The sequence below is a fragment of the Pseudophryne corroboree genome, assembly GCF_028390025.1.
Source record: "Pseudophryne corroboree isolate aPseCor3 chromosome 3 unlocalized genomic scaffold, aPseCor3.hap2 SUPER_3_unloc_1, whole genome shotgun sequence".
Lineage (NCBI taxonomy): Eukaryota > Metazoa > Chordata > Amphibia > Anura > Myobatrachidae > Pseudophryne > Pseudophryne corroboree.
The window spans coordinates 311,043-330,022 of NW_026967493.1; the positions used below are offsets into that span (position 1 = coordinate 311,043).

Below are 18,980 nucleotides of genomic sequence, written 5' to 3' on the forward strand. Positions count from 1 at the left end.
AACGGAGGGCGGATCCATCGCACAGGGTAAGTATGTCCGGGCCTAGTCTACTTCTGCTTGAAATTTTTTTAGCTTAGCAGGACTGCACAAGTGATCGCAGTCCTGCTAAGCTGAAATACACTCCCCCATAGGCGTGGACTATTGATCGCAGCAGCAGCAAAAACTTGCTGGCTGCGATCAATTCAGAATGACCACCAATGTACTGAGGGGAAATGGGGGACACACTAATGTGTGGCATAATGTGTATAAGGGCACTGCTAATGTGTGGCATATGGGGTAATTCAGACCTGATCGCTGGGCTGCGTTGTTTGCTGTCCTTCGTTTAGATAGTCGCCGCTTACAGGGGGAGTGTATTTTAGCTGTGCAAGTGTGCGTTTTCATGTGTAGCAGAGCTGTACAAACAGATCTTGTGCAGTCTCTGCGTGCCCAGGACTTACTCAGCCGCTGCGATCACATCAGGCTGTTCAGGACCGGAATTGACGTCAGACACCCTCCCTTCAAATGATTGGACATGCCTGCGTTTTTCCAGACACTCCCTGAAAATGGTCAGTTGCCACCCACAAACGCCCTCTTCCTATCAATCTCCTTGCGAACGCCTGTGCGAATGCATCCTTCTCTGAAACCCATCGTTGACAGGCAATCCCGTGCAGCCATCCGTCACACCTGCGCATTGCGGTGCATATGCATGCGCAGTTCGGATCTGATCGCCCGCTGTGCAAAAAGCGCACAGCAGCGATCAGGTCTGAATGACCCCATAATGTCTATAAGGGCACTGCTAATGTGTGGCATAATGTCTGTAAGGGCACTGCTAATGTGGCATAATGTCTATAAGGGCACTGCTAATGTGTGGCATAATGTCTATAAGGGCACTGCTAATGTCTGGCATAATGTCTATAAGGGCACTGCTGTGAGGCAGAATGTCTATAAAGTGGTGTTCATTCTAACACATTGGACCCCATCAGTAAGGTGGCCATAAATTGTAGACGTCATGCACTACAGCTATGGTAGCGATACATCACCTCTAAAAATGTGTAGCTTAAATAAAGTACAGTATGCCCTCCTCAATGATTAGGTGCAGGGTACTAGAATGAACACTATAAAGGCACCACTCCTGTGTGGCATAATGTGAATAAGGGCACTAGTAATGTGTAACACAAACAGTATTTTAATTTTGAAGGGCAATACTGTACACGTCATGTATGGCTACAGCAATGGCTGTTTCACAGACAAGTCTTTGTACTGTGTTTGTGATATTTAGGGTTCAGGTAAAGACTTGTAGCACAGATGGAAATAAAAAAGCATTTAAACTTGTATAAACTACAATCATCATTTCACTTTACATTGGAGACTTCACGCATGCGCAACGGCGGTTTTAAAAAGCGACACCTGGTGGATGAACACCAGTATTTCACTCACCAGAGACTCGATTCTTTATACTGTGACTGCCTACACCACCCTGCGGATAGGCGCAGGCATACGTAATGAGACTAGTTTTTCACACTACACGCCATAAGGACAATAGAGGAGCATGCCTTCATCTGTATATTCTTGATCCTTATGTCACTGGTTCATATTTCTCATAGTAGCAAGTAACATCATATCATAGTTTCTAATTCATCAGAGACCTATTCAATCCAGGGAGTCCCGTCCCTTAGATGGGGTAATTCAGAGTTGTTAGCAAACCAAAAAACTTTAGCAATTGGGCAAAACCATGTGCACTGCAGGTGGGGCAGATGTAACATGTGCAGAGAGAGTTAGATTTGGGTGGGGTGTGCTCAAACTGAAATCTAAATTGCAGTATAAAAATAAAGCAGCCAGTATTTACCCTGCAGAAACAATATCTACCAAATCGAACTCTCCCTGCACGTTATATCTGCCCCCCCCCCCCCTGCAGTGCACATGGTTTTGCCCAATTGCAAAAATTTTTGTTTGCAAATAACTCTGATTAACCCCCAAAGTCTGCAGCCAAGAACTGTGGGGGGAGATTTGTCAAATATTGGAGAGCAATAAAGTGCCCACATATCTTTATTTTCATAGCAAAACATTAAAGTAATCTTACACCGGTGGTTCCGAAACGTGGCCCTTAGGGCATCCCAACAGTTCAGGTTTTAAGGATATCCATGAGTAGGCATAAGTGGCTTAATTAGTACCTCAGTCAATTGGATCGTACCATCTGTGGTCCGAGTAGGACAAACCAATGTAATTCTGTCCAAAATCCAACAGTATGGGGCTCATGTTGATGTGACAGAACTCGCGTCTTACTCCCAAACGCTCCCCATAAAGTGCATGTTTCTGGGCCTCCTTACTCTTGCAGACCAGAACTAAGGCGCCCGGGTTATGTTTTGAGGTGCGGCTTCACAGTGATGGCTCAAAAATCAGTATACAATCCATACACATTACAGTACGGCGTCCAACAGTGTCATTAATAGAGATTTAATTTGCATTGAGCTTGTTAAACAAGATAAAAGACACAATTACAACAGTTTTTTAATGTACACATTCAGCCAATCAGAAGTGGCCATTGGCTGTCATCCTGACAAGTTTGTCATTTTTGAGTGAGGTCTTATCGGACTTTCGCCACATCTACACCTCCGTCCCTATCAGCCGTATGTGAATAATGTAGTATATGGAGTATATGCTCTGTGATTTCCCCAACTCCTCCTTTTATTATTTACATTTATAATATACACAGCTTTTACAATAGTTAGTATTGATGCGTTTGTTTCATGTGTATCGGCTCATTGAAATTGTATTCTCCCTGTGTGATCTCTCTGATGGCTAAACAGTTGTAATTTGTATGTATATTTACTAAAGTGCAGGATTTTAGAAGAGATGTTGCCGATAGCAGCCAGATTCTACTCATTTATCTAGCACCTTCTAGAAGATAATAGCTAGAATCGGATTGGTTGCCATGGGCAACATCTTCATATTTAAAAGCCCACACTTTAGTAAATACACCCCTCAGAACATGGAAACTGCTTCTCACCTGTATGAGCTCTCTGATGCATAACAAGCTCTGTTTTCTTTGTAAAACATTTCCCGCACACAGAACATGAAAATGGCTTTTCGCCCATGTGAATTCTCTGATGTCTTAAAAGAGATGTTTTCCGTGTAAAGTATTTTCCACACACAGAACATGGGAACGGCTTTTCGTGCTTGTGTATCCTCTGATGTACAACAAAATCTGATTGAGCTGCAAAAGATTTCTCACACTCAGAGCATGAAAATGGCTTCTTACCTGTGTGACTTCTCTGATGTGTAACAAGGTTTGATTTCTGTGTAAAACATTTCCCACACACAGAACATGAAAACGGCTTCTCGCCTGTGTGAGTTCTCTGATGCATAACAAGCTCTGTTTTCTCTGTAAAACATTTCCCGCACACAGAACATGAAAATGGCTTGTCGCCCATGTGAATTCTCTGATGTCTAACAAGAGATGTTTTCCGTGTAAAGCATTTCCCACACACAGAACATGGGAACGGCTTTTCGTGCTTGTGTATCCTCTGATGTACAACAAAATCTGATTGAGCTGCAAAAGATTTCTCACACTCAGAGCATGAAAATGGCTTCTTACCTGTGTGACTTCTCTGATGTGTAGCAAGGTTTGATTTCTGTGTAAAACATTTCCCACACACAGAACATGAAAACGGCTTCTCACCTGTGTGACTTCTCAGATGTATAATGAGAGTGGATTTCTGCGTAAAACATTTCTCACACTCAGAGCATGAAAACAACTTCTCACCAGTGTGTCTTCTCTGATGTATAAGGAGATTGGAATTCTGTGTAAAACATTTCCCACACTCAGAGCATGAAAATGGTTTCTCACCTGTGTGACTTCTCTGGTGTATAACAAGAGATTTTTTCCATGTAAAGCATTTCCCACACCCAGAACATGTAAACAGTTTTACAAATTTGTGTCTCTGCTGATGTACAAATAGATATGATTTCCGTGTAAAACATTTTCTGCACACAGAACATGAAAATGGCTTCTCACTTTTGTGAGTTTTTTTATGTTGAATAGACACTGACTGACGTATACAACTTTTACCAGATTCAGAACAGGATAATACTGTATCACCTTTATGAGGTGTTCTGAGTTTAGCAAGATCTGATTTATCAGGACATTCCTCAAACGCATTGTGAAGTGCTGGATGTATATTTAGGGTAATAGGGTTATCTCCTGGAGGATCTAGTCTGATGTTTTTATCTTCTATTTTACGATCTGGCGACAGTAAGAGATCTCCCTCCGAGGTATTCCTGCTGGTGCATCCATCTACTGGAAACAAATGTATGAAAGTAGACATAATTGTTTACATTGAGAAGCAAATGTTCATGGGTGTCTCAGCACTTTCTTAAACTTAAAATGTCTAAAGGTGCTGACATGTTAGAATGATATTGTACACAATGCAGACAATATAGACACATCAAATCAATATATCATTAGTAAAAGTGCAAATCGTGTAGTTTCCACTAACGACAACGATCCTCTGTGCGGTCCTGCAGGTCGTTTGTCGTAACTTCAGATCTTGCCTACTGCAGGGAAGATCTGGTCAGCTCATTAACACAGCATACTACTGGATGTAGCCACAGAGGATATATTTGTAGACTGCATAGTGTGTATGCCCTATATCGTATGTCTAGGGATGCCGGGGAGTTCAAGGGAAATTGTAAACGACATTGCATCGCTTGAGAGTCATTCTAATGTGTGGGGGCTTTCAGACTAAGCTGATCACCTTCAGTCCCATTAATTTAACTATTTATCGTCAGCCTTACATCTCTCTCTATACCACAAGTGTGCTGGAGTTACCCTTCACTCCTCATATTTAGTCCCTCTCCTAGTATTGCCACTTCAACCTTCAAAATATCTCCAATATCAGACCCTTTCTCACCTTGAACAAAGACCCTCAGCCACTCAATGGTCATCTCTACATTGGACCTCCTCATCTCCCATCTCCACTCCAATCTGTCCTCAATGTTACTCCCAAGCTCATATTTTTCAAATGGACTTCTTCTGACTCCCATCTCTTAGAGGCCATACACTGGCTCCTCATCCCCATCAGGACCCATTTAAAATTCCTCGCATTCACCTATAAAGAAATTATCCAATCCTCTCCACCCCTACATCACCAACTGTTCCACCCACACTCCTGTCGCCACTTCGCTCTGCCACTGACTGGCACTTTTCCTCCATTAATTACCTCCATCCACTCCTGCCTCCAAGACTTTGCCCATGCTGCTTCCCACCACTGGAACTCGCACCCTCTCAGACTCTCCACCTCTCTCCAAAGCTTCATACAGACTCTCAAAACCCAATTCTTTATTAAAGATTTCCACCCTCATTCTAAAACTTCTCTATGCTCCTCACTCACCAGCTCTCTTCTCTGTGTTATCCCCGTCTGTCAACCCCTCCACTTATAGATTGTAAGCTCTAATGGGTAGGGCCCTCTTCCTTTTTGCTTCCCAGACCTATATCATCAGGTTCAGCATAAAATACCTACAATCAAAATCCTGAGGGCCAAAATACCAACTTAAAATGTTGACATGTCAAAAAGTTGACACAAGGTTTTCATTGTTTTTTGGTGTGTATTTCGACATAGGTCAACATGGACACCGTATAAATGTACCGCGTCCCGGCACATGGCTCGCTGCGCTCGGCACACTATAATATTCCCCCTACCAGGTCCACTGGGTTGGTGAAGTATGAACAAGTCGGTTTCAATGGGAAAAAAAATGAAAAACTCAAGTCGACTTTTTGACCTGTCGACATTTTAAATGACGGTATTTTGACCTTGTTGGTCAGTGGTTGTCGGTATTTTGACTGTCGCGATTTTAATAGTTACATTCACATAGACAAAGCAGAGAATAAGGAAAGGACTCTTTGTGGGCAAAAAGTTATATGTATAGTACAATATTGTATAATGTTTATGGTGCAGATTTATCAACGAGTGATATTCTTGTTATCACTCGTTACGAATGATAAGTGGTGCCCCAGCCAATCAGCTCCCGTCATTTTTCAAACACATGACAGTTAGGAGCTGATTGGCTGGAGCACTATTTATCATTCGTAATGAGTGATAACAAGAATATCACTTATTGATAAGCCTTCCCCTTAGTGGGATACTTTAAAAAGGTAAGAGCAAAAATAAAGGAGCACACTATTATATCAACCAATAACACTGCATAGCAAATCAAAAAAGCAAAAATATATTATATGATAAAAACGTAACTGAACAGCTTACCACTGTAAAGTAGATGCCAGATATAACCCCTGTGTGCTTTTATGAAAGCACAGAAGGGGCATTCTGGATGAAATGATCATCAATCAGAACCAATGGCAATTGCCAATTTAAGGCCCCCATACATCAGCGATATATTGGAGCAATACTCCGTTCTGGAGAGGACTGTCCCAATAAATAGGTGATGTATGGACTCCCCCCTACTGGCAATCTTGATTAAAGATCTGATTTGGTGTTCCCGATCATTTTTTGAACATGTTTAAAAATCATAATTGATCTGGGCTTTGTTTTTAGGTTTATGGCGAGGACCGGCCAATGGGCTAACCATTTTACCAACTGTGGGAAGGGCTTTGCATGCTGCAGGAGGTTGTGCCCAATTATAGTGGACATTTCAGTAGTAGTGGGGCGTTGCCAATAGCAGCGGCGGAGGTAGTGGGATGGGGGCAGGTGCCTATAGCATCGATGGTAGTAAGGTGGGGTGCCTATAGAGGCGCAGCAGTGGGATGGGTGTGTGCGCACGGGCGTCAATTCATTTTTTTACCTGCAAGCAGTGGTAATTGATGCAGGCAGCGGTTCTGGGATCCCAATCATTGCCTTCAGTTCTTTTTCTAAAAAGATTGAGGCCTAGCTCTCCTGAATGGCTGAACTCCCTATTTAAAAAATTTGCTTGAACACAGCGCCATTTTTAAAATTCAAGATGGCCACGATGAGTCAGTCAATCGTGACTCACAGAATCATCACCCCCGCCCCCTGGTGCTGGCTGTATCAGCCAGCGGAAGTCAGGGGGCAGGGAGTCCGATGGCGAAGGAGGAGCTGGCAAGTGCTTCTAAAGACTCCAGGGACCTGGGTGGGCGGTGGCCAATGCAAGATAGCTTACACGGCCGCTTCCCTCCAGGTGAAGATCAAAGAAGAGGAAACCGCAGGCAGACCCGGAGAGGCAGCGCCCATGTAAAAGAACTTAAAGGCCAGACGCCCCTAGGTGAAGGTGCAGAGAAATAAACACACAACCTCAAATGTTTTAATCATTTGTTTTAATATTTCCTTTACAGGCGGACCATAGGTACCAGTGGGCCCTTAGTGGTTGTCCAAGAACCAGCGTGCAGTGCAGGCTTGCCGGGATCTGTAGTCCCACTGTAAAGGACAATGGGGCAGATGTATTAACCTGGAGAAGGCACAAGGAAGTGATAAACCAGTGATCTGTGCAAGGTGATAAATGCACCAGCCAATCAGATCCTAAATGTTAATTTACATATTGGAGCTGATTGGCTGCTGCCTTTATCACCTTGCACATATCACTGGTTTATCACCTCCTTATGCCTTCTCCAGGTTAATATATCTGCCCTAATATTTTTTACACTGTGACATGCTATCAACTTAGCACCCACTGCCCAGGCATGCCAGAAATAGCACAGGCTTCTGCCTAGGTCTTGAGTGCTCCGGAGGGGAGGGCCCCCACTTCCCCTGGAGTCCCCGGGCAGGGCCGACTAGTTAGGGGGGAGGGGGCAGAATGCTTTGACTGGGGTGAACCCGTCAAGTGTGTCCACTGGCTGTTGCATTACTTCCCCTACTAGTGGAGCACAGTGCAGGTTTTAAAAATACGGGGGACCCCTACTCATTTTTTTTGTCCGTATTTTTAGAACCAGGGCCGGCTCCAAGAGCCCGTGCTGGTTTATTAAATACGGAGGACCCCTACACATTTTGCTCCCTGCATTTTTAGAACCAGGGCCACCTAAAAGATCCAGGGGCTACCCCATACAGAACAAATCCGTAATGTATGGGCAAGTCAGAAGGGTCGGGGAAACAAGTTATCTGGGGAAGAAAAAAAAACATCACAGGATCTGTGAAACAATAACTTGTGATTGCTGATATACGGGGGTCCTTACTCAAGTTATCTCCCAATTCTGTACTGCATATATGTAGTGGTCTCTAAAGCCATTGTTAATGCAAGAAAGTGTGCAGATCTAAATCCTGTGGTCGGAATCCCTCTAAGATAAGTTCATGTATTGTCCTCCCGCTACAGCAGTAGCACAGCCGCATACCTCAGGTGATTAACAGTCTACAGCTGTTTGGGAGCGGTGATGGCCTAAGTTTCCCAAAACGGAGGAAGGGTCACCACCATTTTGAGGGAATGGGAGGCCAAGGTCTCAGTCTTCCAACAAAGATTTGCTGGCCTCAGTGATGGAGCTTTGCTGGCTGGTACGCGCAGCCTCATGGGTCACTCAATCGGTGGGTGATGTCGCAGGTGACCCGATGCTACATCCTGGGACGCAGCAGAGTATCACACATGCATGCAGGAGCCGTCTACTTATATCCTGCTGCATTACCATATGAAAGAATCGCTGCTTCTTCCAAGTAAGCAGCAGCAATGCTAGATCCATCCATAGCTGAATAACACCCCAGTGTCTATACAATCCTTTATTCTACCCCCTGTTCTGACCCCTATCCTCCCCCCCTAATCTCTTCGGCTCCTTTCCCCTCCTCTGTCTCACTTACCCTCCTCTTCTCCCCTCCTTCCTCTCTTTTTATTCACTTCTCCCCCCCCATGGTTCTACTCCCCCACCACTATGCCCTGCTCCCGCCCACTATGCCCTGCTCCCGCCCTCCTCCCCCTGTCACCTCCCCTCTATCCACATAACAACTTTCTCCCTGCTCAACACCTGCAGTTCCCTTCCTCGTTCTACAGCCTGCACCATCACCATTCTCTTCATCTCCGTCCCCCAAATTAATCTCACCTAAACACTAAAGCAACTCTGGTGATCTCATTCATATTCCACTAACTCAGTCCTTCTCTCCTGTGTCCTGTGGAATGCCAGAACTGTCTGTAATAAACGGGTCCCAAACCCATGACCTCTTCATCTCCAACTCCCTAAATTTCCTAGTCCTTACTGAAACCTGGATTTCCCCCTCTGACACCACTTTTCCTACCGCTCTATCCTCTGGAAGCCTCACAGTCTCACCATGGTGGTATTGTTGGGGTTCTTCTAGCCTCCATTTACTCCTACCAATGCATACCTTCAGAACCGTCCCTTCTATTCTCAACATTCAAAGTTCATGCTATTGCTTGACAATTTTGCTTCCTGGCTGCCCCACTTCCTCACCCCAAACCTTCCCCTCCCTAATCTTAGGTGATTTCAATATCCCTATTGATGCCCCCACTGTCCCCTCTGCTTCTAAACTCCTTACCCTCACATCATCATTTTCTCTCTGAATAACATACTCACCCTCTCATAGGAGTGGACAATTTATATGGTCTTCACTCACCGTGGTGATATTTTTTATATCACCAATTCCCCATTCCCCCTCTCTGACCATCCTCTTCAACCTTTTAACTTATTTCTCACTTCTTCTCCACCTCTGCCTCCAAAAGCTACCATTACAAAGTGTAACCTTGAAGCTATTGACACTGCAATCTAATTCTCGCTGCTTGACTTGCTTCTCTCCCTTGCCAAAGCCATGTCCCTATACAAGGTCTCCCTTACTGCTCTTGACTGCTCCAGTGGTCTCTACTCACCCTCAAATAGCCATACCTCAACCTTGGCATTTCAAGTGCACCAGATACCTGCAACAGTGTCCACACGCCACAAACCTTTAGTATTGTATTTGAAGACCCTTATCTCCTCCCAGTTCTTCAACTCCCATCGTCTCTTTGCCACATTCAACTCCATTCTCTGCCCTACTTCTACCTCTCTGCCACCCACTTAATTTCTAAAATTAACTCCATATGTTAGGACGTCACTTCAGACCATCAGCACCCAATCTCCTCTTTTACCAGCCTACTACTCTTTACAGCCTAGTAATTGCTACTTAGCGCTCTCTTGTGACATTGCATGTCTCATATATATTTTCCATTGATCTGAGTACTACAGAATACTCAAATGGGAGCTGCTATAATTATATGGATATAACCATATTAATATAATTAAACAATTGGGTGACCAACAGCTTGTATTTCTGTGCCTTTAAATAGAGCGCCTGATTTGATCATTTTAGGAGTTTCTAGTACTAGTTTCTTCCAGACACTTTTTTTTTTTTTTTAAATATCTATAGATCTGTAGTATACTTTCACATTCAATAGAAGTGTGCACACAAGTTTTACATGAAACAGGGCGAAGCTGCAGGAGCGTTTCTACTGTTAAGGTTCTATGCCCCGTACGGTACACATACAATTCTGTAGTAGGGCAGACTCAATTGAAATGGCTACCGTCAGTGACTCCTTGCCCCATTGAGGGACTCGGCTATGAAGCAAGTAACGGCACAGGTTTTGTATGCTATGGGCCAATGCTAAAGGAGCGTCACAATCCCCTAGCTAAAATAAACAGGGGTGATAGGGATAAGCGAGCTCTATGCACATAGCGATGCACTGGACTCGATCGCATAGAAAACTGACAAAATGGCCGCCGGCCAATTCCCTCCTGCATCGTGGCAGCCCTCAGCCATGAAGAAAAAAAGAAAAAAAAGAAGAAAGGTTGGCACTTTGGGAATCGAGCCCAGGACTCTCAGCATGGGAGGCGGGAGCCTTCATCGCTAGCCCACAACGCTTCATGGAAGATTCACAAGTTCATGTGTAAAAGTACTGCAAAGAGCGATTCCTTCCCATTGGTGTTGGTTTATGCCTTAGGGGACTCGGACGCTCATACAGTACATGTATTTCAAAAGCACGGTATTTTCCACCTCCTACCCCCATCGCCTTCCCTCCCTGGGAGCCTGCACAGTTCATGCAGGAGACAGGGAGGGAGTTCAGGTCAGGTACAATACACAAACGCCGACGATCTACAGTACTGTGTTGCTCAGTTGCGTCAGAATACACTAATTTATACTCATTACCGCTGTGTATTGTATATAGCGGAATGAGTCGCTCCTGTAGACTTACTCTGATTTATGTGAAACCTGTGTGCACCCTTCCACTGAATGTATTACAAAGAACAAAAAATAATAATAAAGTGAATGGCACGGGAACACACACAAAAAAAAAAAAGGTTGTCACTTTGGAAATCGAACCTGGGACTCTCAGCATGAGAGGCGGGAGCCTTCATCACTAGCCCACGACGCATCATAGAAGATTCACAAGTTCATGTGTAAAAGTACTGCAAAGAGCGATTCCTTCCCATTGGTGTTGGTTTATGCCTTAGGGGACTCGGACGCTCATACAGTACATGTATTTCAAAAGCACGGTATTTTCCACCTCCTACCCCCATCGCCTTCCCTCCCTGGGAGCCTGCACAGTTCATGCAGGAGACAGGGAGGGAGTTCAGGTCAGGTACAATACACAAACGCCGACGATCTACAGTACTGTGTTGCTCAGTTGCGTCAGAATACACTAATTTATACTCATTACCGCTGTGTATTGTATATAGCGGAATGAGTCGCTCCTGTAGACTTACTCTGATTTATGTGAAACCTGTGTGCACCCTTCCACTGAATGTATTACAAAGAACAAAAAATAATAATAAAGTGAATGGCACGGGAACACATTAAAAAAAAAAAAAGGTTGTCACTTTGGAAATCGAACCTGGGACTCTCAGCATGAGAGGCGGGAGCCTTCATCACTAGCCCACGACGCTTCATAGAAGATTCACAAGTTCATGTGTAAAAGTACTGCAAAGAGCGATTCCTTCCCATTGGTGTTGGTTTATGCCTTAGGGGACTCGGACGCTCATACAATACATGCATTTCAAAAGCACGGTATTTTCCACCTCCTACCCCCATCGCCTTCCCTCCCTGTGAGCCTGCACAGTTCATGCAGGAGACAGGGAGGGAGTTCAGGTCAGGTACAATACACAAACGCCGACGATCTACAGTACTGTGTTGCTCAGTTGCGTCAGAATACACTAATTTATACTCATTACCGCTGTGTATTGTATATAGCGGAATGAGTCGCTCCTGTAGACTTACTCTGATTTATGTGAAACCTGTGTGCACCCTTCCACTGAATGTATTACAAAGAACAAAAAATAATAATAAAGTGAATAGCACGGGAACAAATAAAAAAAAAAAAAAAAAGGTTGTCACTTTGGAAATCGAACCTGGGACTCTCAGCATGAGAGGCGGGAGCCTTCATCACTAGCCCACGACGCTTCATAGAAGATTCACAAGTTCATGTGTAAAAGTACTGCAAAGAGCGATTCCTTCCCATTGGTGTTGGTTTATGCCTTAGGGGACTCGGACGCTCATACATGTTTTTCAAAAGCACAGTATTTAGTGCACTGTACATACTTTAAAGTCAATGAGCTACATTATTCCTTTCACACATTAGTTGCGTCTGCATACACAAGTGTTTTAACATGTTCGTTTGTGTCTGTATAAACTATTTAATTTTTTAACTCTCTCCGTCTGACCATTAGTCACCATCTATTAACATTACAGTCGTCACTGACCATTTGCCAGAGCTTGTAGATCAATCCGCCGCTACTTGATCTAAAGTACTGGATTAGTGGCGCTTTAGCCACCCAGTGGTGATGCGTATTGCATGCTGAGTATCTAGTCGCGCCTCAACGTGCCTGTCCGTGATTAAACTCAGCAACCTAAGCTATCGTCTAGGCGTGACAAAACCTCCGTCTAGGCGCAGAAAGAGCCAAGAAAATGGAGGACCCATCTGTACAATATCATCTCTTTGCTAATGACGCTCAGCTCTACCTCTCCACCCCTGCACTCTTCTCTCCTCTCCTCACTCATATCTCAAAGTGTATTTCTATAATTTCTTCCTAGATATCCCAGCGCTTTCTTAAACTTAACAAGTCTAAGACTGGGTTGATCATCTTTCTAACCTCCTGAATAACATGATCTTTCACAATTTATCAACTGACATCACCATCTTCTCTATTCTGCAAGGGCAGTGCCTCAAAGCTATCCTCAATTCCTCCTTCTCCTTCAAACCACATATTCAGTACCTCTTGCAGTCTTGCTGTTTCAATCTCAGAAATATCTCCAGGATCAGACTCTCTCACGCTGGAGGCCACTAAGACCCTCGTCCACTCACTGGTCATCTCCAGATTGGACTACTGTAACCTCCTTTTATTTGCCTCCCTGTCTCCGACCTCTCTCCACTCCAATCTGTCATCAATGCTGCTGCCCGACTCCTCTTCCTCTCCAAATATACATCTGCCTCCCCTCTGCAAGAAACCCAACACTGACTCCCCTTCCTCTTCAAAACTCAACTCAAACTTTTCCCACTCACTAACAAAGCCGTCATCCAATCCTCTCCTACTCACATTACTGACCTTATCTCTCTTCACACTCCCAACTATCAACATCACTCCATCAACTCCCACCCATCAACTTCACTCCCAACTGATTACTCCAAGATTTTGTCCATGCTGCTCCCTACATCTGGAACTCTCTCTCGGTCAAACTCTCCACCTTTCTACAAAACTTCGAACTAGCTCTTAAGACCCACTTCTTCATCAAAGCCTTCCAGCTCTCATCCTAACCCACTGACCCATTCTCCTTGCTCACAGTCTCTCCCTTGGGTGTCATCCATCTGTCTGCCCATCCCCTTTAGAATGTAAGCTCTCAGTAGCAGGACTCTCTTCTCCATGTGCTTTTCCTTCCCTTACTTATACCATAATCTACTCCCTGTAGCGGCACCTAACTCTTGGGTTCCGCCACCCTGCTGCTCATCTCATTATTATAATCATAGATGCAGGGATGGTTATAAAACTTGTCCGTGTCCTGCAATGTTCTATAGTATAATTGTATTGTGTTCATTCCGTTTCTGTGCTTTGTAAGGCACCATGGACCCCTTGTGGTATCATATACATAAAGGACAATAATACAATTATAAATGTACATACAGCAAATATTACTCTTGCTGTAAAGATAAAGTGTTGTCTCAAAATACAACACAACCGGATTACCAAGTAGACTGCACAGACCCAGCCACGGTGACATGCAGACATTGGTGGGAAACATATCCCAGCTACTATCATGGGACAGGACACCACATAAGCCAGGGACACTCTGCTACCAGTCAGTTCTCTCACACGCACACATTGGAGACGTAAAAGCCCAGCATGTCCTAGCCACTACTCAAAGTTCTCCAGGTGGGCACAAAGGTAACAAAAGACAACAGTGAAACAGCCTCTATATTGCCTTCTGGTCAAATACTACTATTTTAAGCTCATCATAATTTAAGACAAGCATTGGTTGAAGGACTATGCGTAAATGAGTGTTTGATTACAGCATTGTGTGTTTGCATACATGGAGTTGATTGTGATAGGGTGTATGTTGTTATAGAGAACAGGGAGGAGACTGGTCAGATCTCTGGGCTGGTAACACACAGTGACATGTGAGGGGGAGAGCAGGAGTATAATAGGGACTGATGGCTCCTGATGTATGAAATATACCAGAGAGTATGGGGAGGAGACTGGTCAGATCTCTGGGCTGGTAACACACAGTGACATGTGAGGGGGAGAGCAGGAGTATAATAGGGACTGATGGCTCCTGATGTATGAAATATACCAGAGAGTATGGGGAGGAGACTGGTCAGATCTCTGGGCTGGTAACACAGTGACATGATGTGAGGGGGAAAATAAGAATTTACTTACCGATAATTCTATTTCTCGTAGTCCGTAGTGGATGCTGGGGACTCCGTAAGGACCATGGGGAATAGCTGCTCCACAGGAGACTGGGCACATCTAAAGAAAGCTTTAGGACTATCTGGTGTGCACTGGCCCCTCCCCCTATGACCCTCCTCCAAGCCTCAGTTAGGATACTGTGCCCGGACGAGCGTACACAATAAGGAAGGATTTTGAATCCCGGGTAAGACTCATACCAGTTACACCAATCACACTGTACAACTTGTGATCTGAACCCAGTTAACAGCATGATAACAGAGGAGCCTCTAGAAAAGATGGCTCACTACAGCAATAACCCGAATTTTTTGGTAACAATAACTATGTACCAGTATTGCAGACAATCCGCACTTGGGATGGGCGCCCAGCATCCACTACGGACTACGAGAAAATAAGATTTTACTTACCGATAAATCTATTTCTCGGAGTCCGTAGTGGATGCTGGGGTTCCTGAAAGGACCATGGGGAATAGCGGCTCCGCAGGAGACAGGGCACAAAAAGTAAAGCTTTTCCAGATCAGGTGGTGTGCACTGGCTCCTCCCCCTATGACCCTCCTCCAGACTCCAGTTAGGTACTGTGCCCGGACGAGCGTACACAATAAGGGAGGATTTTGAATCCCGGGTAAGACTCATACCAGCCACACCAATCACACCGTACAACTTGTGATCTAAACCCAGTTAACAGTATGATAACAGCGGAGCCTCTGAAAGATGGCTTCCTTCAACAATAACCCGAATTTGTTAACAATAACTATGTACAATTATTGCAGATAATCCGCACTTGGGATGGGCGCCCAGCATCCACTACGGACTCCGAGAAATAGATTTATCGGTAAGTAAAATCTTATTTTCTCTATCGTCCTAGTGGATGCTGGGGTTCCTGAAAGGACCATGGGGATTATACCAAAGCTCCCAAACGGGCGGGAGAGTGCGGATGACTCTGCAGCACCGAATGAGAGAACTCCAGGTCCTCCTTAGCCAGAGTATCAAATTTGTAAAATTTTACAAACGTGTTCTCCCCTGACCACGTAGCTGCTCGGCAAAGTTGTAATGCCGAGACCCCTCGGGCAGCCGCCCAAGATGAGCCCACCTTCCTTGTGGAGTGGGCCTTTACAGATTTAGGCTGTGGCAGGCCTGCCACAGAATGTGCAAGTTGGATTGTGCTACAGATCCAACGAGCAATCGTCTGCTTAGACGCAGGAGCACCCATCTTGTTGGGTGCATACAATATAAACAACGAGTCAGATTTTCTGACTCCAGCTGTCCTTGCAATATATATTTTTAATGCTCTGACAACGTCCAGTAACTTGGAGTCCTCCAAGTCACTTGTAGCCGCAGGCACTACAATAGGCTGGTTCAGATGAAATGCTGACACCACCTTAGGGAGAAAATGCGGACGAGTCCGCAGTTCTGCCCTGTCCGAATGGAAAATCAGATATGGGCTTTTGTAAGATAAAGCTGCCAGTTCTGACACTCTCCTGGCCGAAGCCAGGGCTAGAAGCATGGTCACTTTCCATGTGAGATATTTCAAATCCACCTTTTTTAGTGGTTCAAACCAATGAGATTTTAGAAAGTCCAAAACCACATTGAGATCCCACGGTGCCACTGGAGGCACCACAGGAGGCTGTATATGCAGCACTCCCTTAACAAAGGTCTGGACTTCAGGGACTGAAGCCAATTCTTTTTGAAAGAAAATCGACAGGGCCGAAATTTGAACCTTAATAGATCCCAATTTGAGACCCATAGACAATCCTGATTGCAGGAAATGTAGGAATCGACCCAGTTGAAATTCCTCCGTCGGAGCACTCCGATCTTCGCACCACGCAACATATTTTCGCCAAATTCGGTGATAATGTTGCACGGTTACTTCCTTCCTTGCTTTAATCAAAATAGGAATGACTTCTTCCGGCATGCCTTTTTCCTTTAGGATCCGGCGTTCAACCGCCATGCCGTCAAACGCAGCCGCGGTAAGTCTTGAAACAGACAGGGACCCTGCTGAAGCAAGTCCCTCCTTAGAGGTAGAGGCCACGGATCTTCCGTGATCATCTCTTGAAGTTCCGGGTACCAAGTCCTTCTTGGCCAATCCGGAACCACTAGTATCGTTCTTACGCCTCTTTGCCGTATAATTCTCAATACTTTTGGTATGAGAGGCAGAGGAGGAAACACATACACCGACTGGTACACCCAAGGCGTTACCAGCGCGTCCACAGCTATTGCCTGCGGATCTCTTGACCTGGCGCAATACCTGTCCAGTTTTTTGTTGAGGCGAGACGCCATCATGTCCACCATTGGTCTTTCCCAACGGGTTACCAGCATGTGGAAGACTTCTGGATGAAGTCCCCACTCTCCCGGGTGAAGATCGTGTCTGCTGAGGAAGTCTGCTTCCCAGTTGTCCACTCCCGGGATGAACACTGCTGACAGTGCTATCACATGATTCTCTGCCCAGCGAAGAATCCTTGCAGCTTCTGCCATTGCACTCCTGCTTCTTGTGCCGCCCTGTCTGTTCACATGGGCGACTGCCGTGATGTTGTCCGACTGGATCAACACCGGTTTTCCCTGAAGCAGAGGTTCTGCCTGGCTTAGAGCATTGTAGATTGCTCTTAGTTCCAGAATGTTTATGTGAAGAGACGTTTCCAGGCTCGTCCATACTCCCTGGAAGTTTCTTCCTTGTGTGACTGCTCCCCAGCCTCTCAGGCTGGCGTCCGTGGTCACCAGGATCCAATCCTGTATGCCGAATCTGCGGCCCTCCAATAGATGAGCACTCTGCAACCACCACAGAAGAGACACCCTTGTCCTTGGAGACAGGGTTATCCGCAGGTGCATCTGAAGATGCGACCCTGACCATTTGTCCAACAGATCCCTTTGGAAAATTCTTGCGTGGAATCTGCCGAATGGAATTGCTTCGTAAGAAGCCACCATTTTTCCCAGGACTCTTGTGCATTGATGTACAGACACCTTTCCTGGTTTTAGGAGGTTCCTGACAAGCTCGGATAACTCCTTGGCTTTTTCCTCCGGGAGAAAAACCTTTTTCTGAACCGTGTCCAGAATCATCCCTAGGAACAGCAGACGAGTTGTCGGCATTAACTGGGATTTTGGAATATTCAGAATCCACCCGTGCTGTTTTAGCACTTCTTGAGACAGTGCTAATCCCATCTCTAGCTGTTCTCTGGACCTTGCTCTTATTAGGAGATCGTCCAAGTATGGGATAATTAATATGCCTTTTCTTCGAAGAAGAATCATCATCTCGGCCATTACCTTTGTAAAGACCCGAGGTGCCGTGGACAATCCGAACGGCAGCGTCTGAAACTGATAGTGACAGTTTTGTACAACGAACCTGAGGTACCCCTGGTGTGAGGGGTAAATTGGAACGTGGAGATACGCATCCTTGATGTCCAAGGATACCATAAAATCCCCCTCTTCCAGGTTCGCTATCACTGCTCTGAGTGACTCCATTTTGAACTTGAACTTCTTTATGTACAGGTTCAAGGACTTCAGATTTAGAATAGGCCTTACCGAGCCATCCGGCTTCGGTACCACAAAAAGAGTGGAATAATACCCCTTCCCTTGTTGTAGAAGAGGTACCTTGACTATCACCTGCTGAGAGTACAGCTTGTGAATGGCTTCCAAAACCGTCTCCCTTTCGGAGGGGGACGTTGGTAAAGCAGACTTCAGGAAACGGCGAGGTGGATCTGTCTCTAATTCCAACCTGTACCCCTGAGATATTATCTGCAGGATCCAGGGATCTACTTGCGAGTGAGCCCACTGCGCGCTGTAATTTTTGAGACGACCGCCCACCGTCCCCGAGTCCGCTTGAGAAGCCCCAGCGTCATGCTGAGGCTTTTGTAGAAGCCGGGGAGGGCTTCTGTTCCTGGGAAGGAGCTGCCTGTTGCTGTCTCTTCCCTCGACCTCTGCCTCGTGGCAGATATGAATAGCCCTTTGCTCTCTTATTTTTAAAGGAACGAAAGGGCTGCGGTTGAAAAGTCGGTGCCTTTTTCTGTTGGGGAGTGACTTGAGGTAGAAAGGTGGATTTCCCGGCTGTAGCCGTGGCCACCAAATCTGATAGACCGACTCCAAATAACTCCTCCCCTTTATACGGCAAAACTTCCATATGCCGTTTTGAATCCGCATCGCCTGTCCACTGTCGCGTCCATAAAGCTCTTCTGGCCGAAATGGAC

The 18,980-nt window shown here is 45.4% G+C and overlaps 1 protein-coding gene across 3 annotated transcripts in view; it reads right to left on the bottom strand.

The window, feature by feature from the left end:
- Positions 1-2,007: 2,007 nt before the first annotated feature.
- LOC134983074 (zinc finger protein ZFP2-like) overlaps positions 2,008-18,980 on the bottom strand; it is a 36,487-nt gene continuing 19,514 nt past the window's right edge. For 2 of the 3 annotated variants that reach the window (XM_063948768.1, XM_063948769.1), the window contains exon 7: positions 2,008-4,276. In XM_063948768.1, coding sequence (XP_063804838.1) covers positions 2,946-4,276 — 1,331 coding nt within the window. In that variant the 3' untranslated portion in view covers positions 2,008-2,945. The remainder of the gene's footprint in view (positions 4,277-18,980) is intronic. The other variant, XM_063948770.1, reaches the window with a different exon arrangement.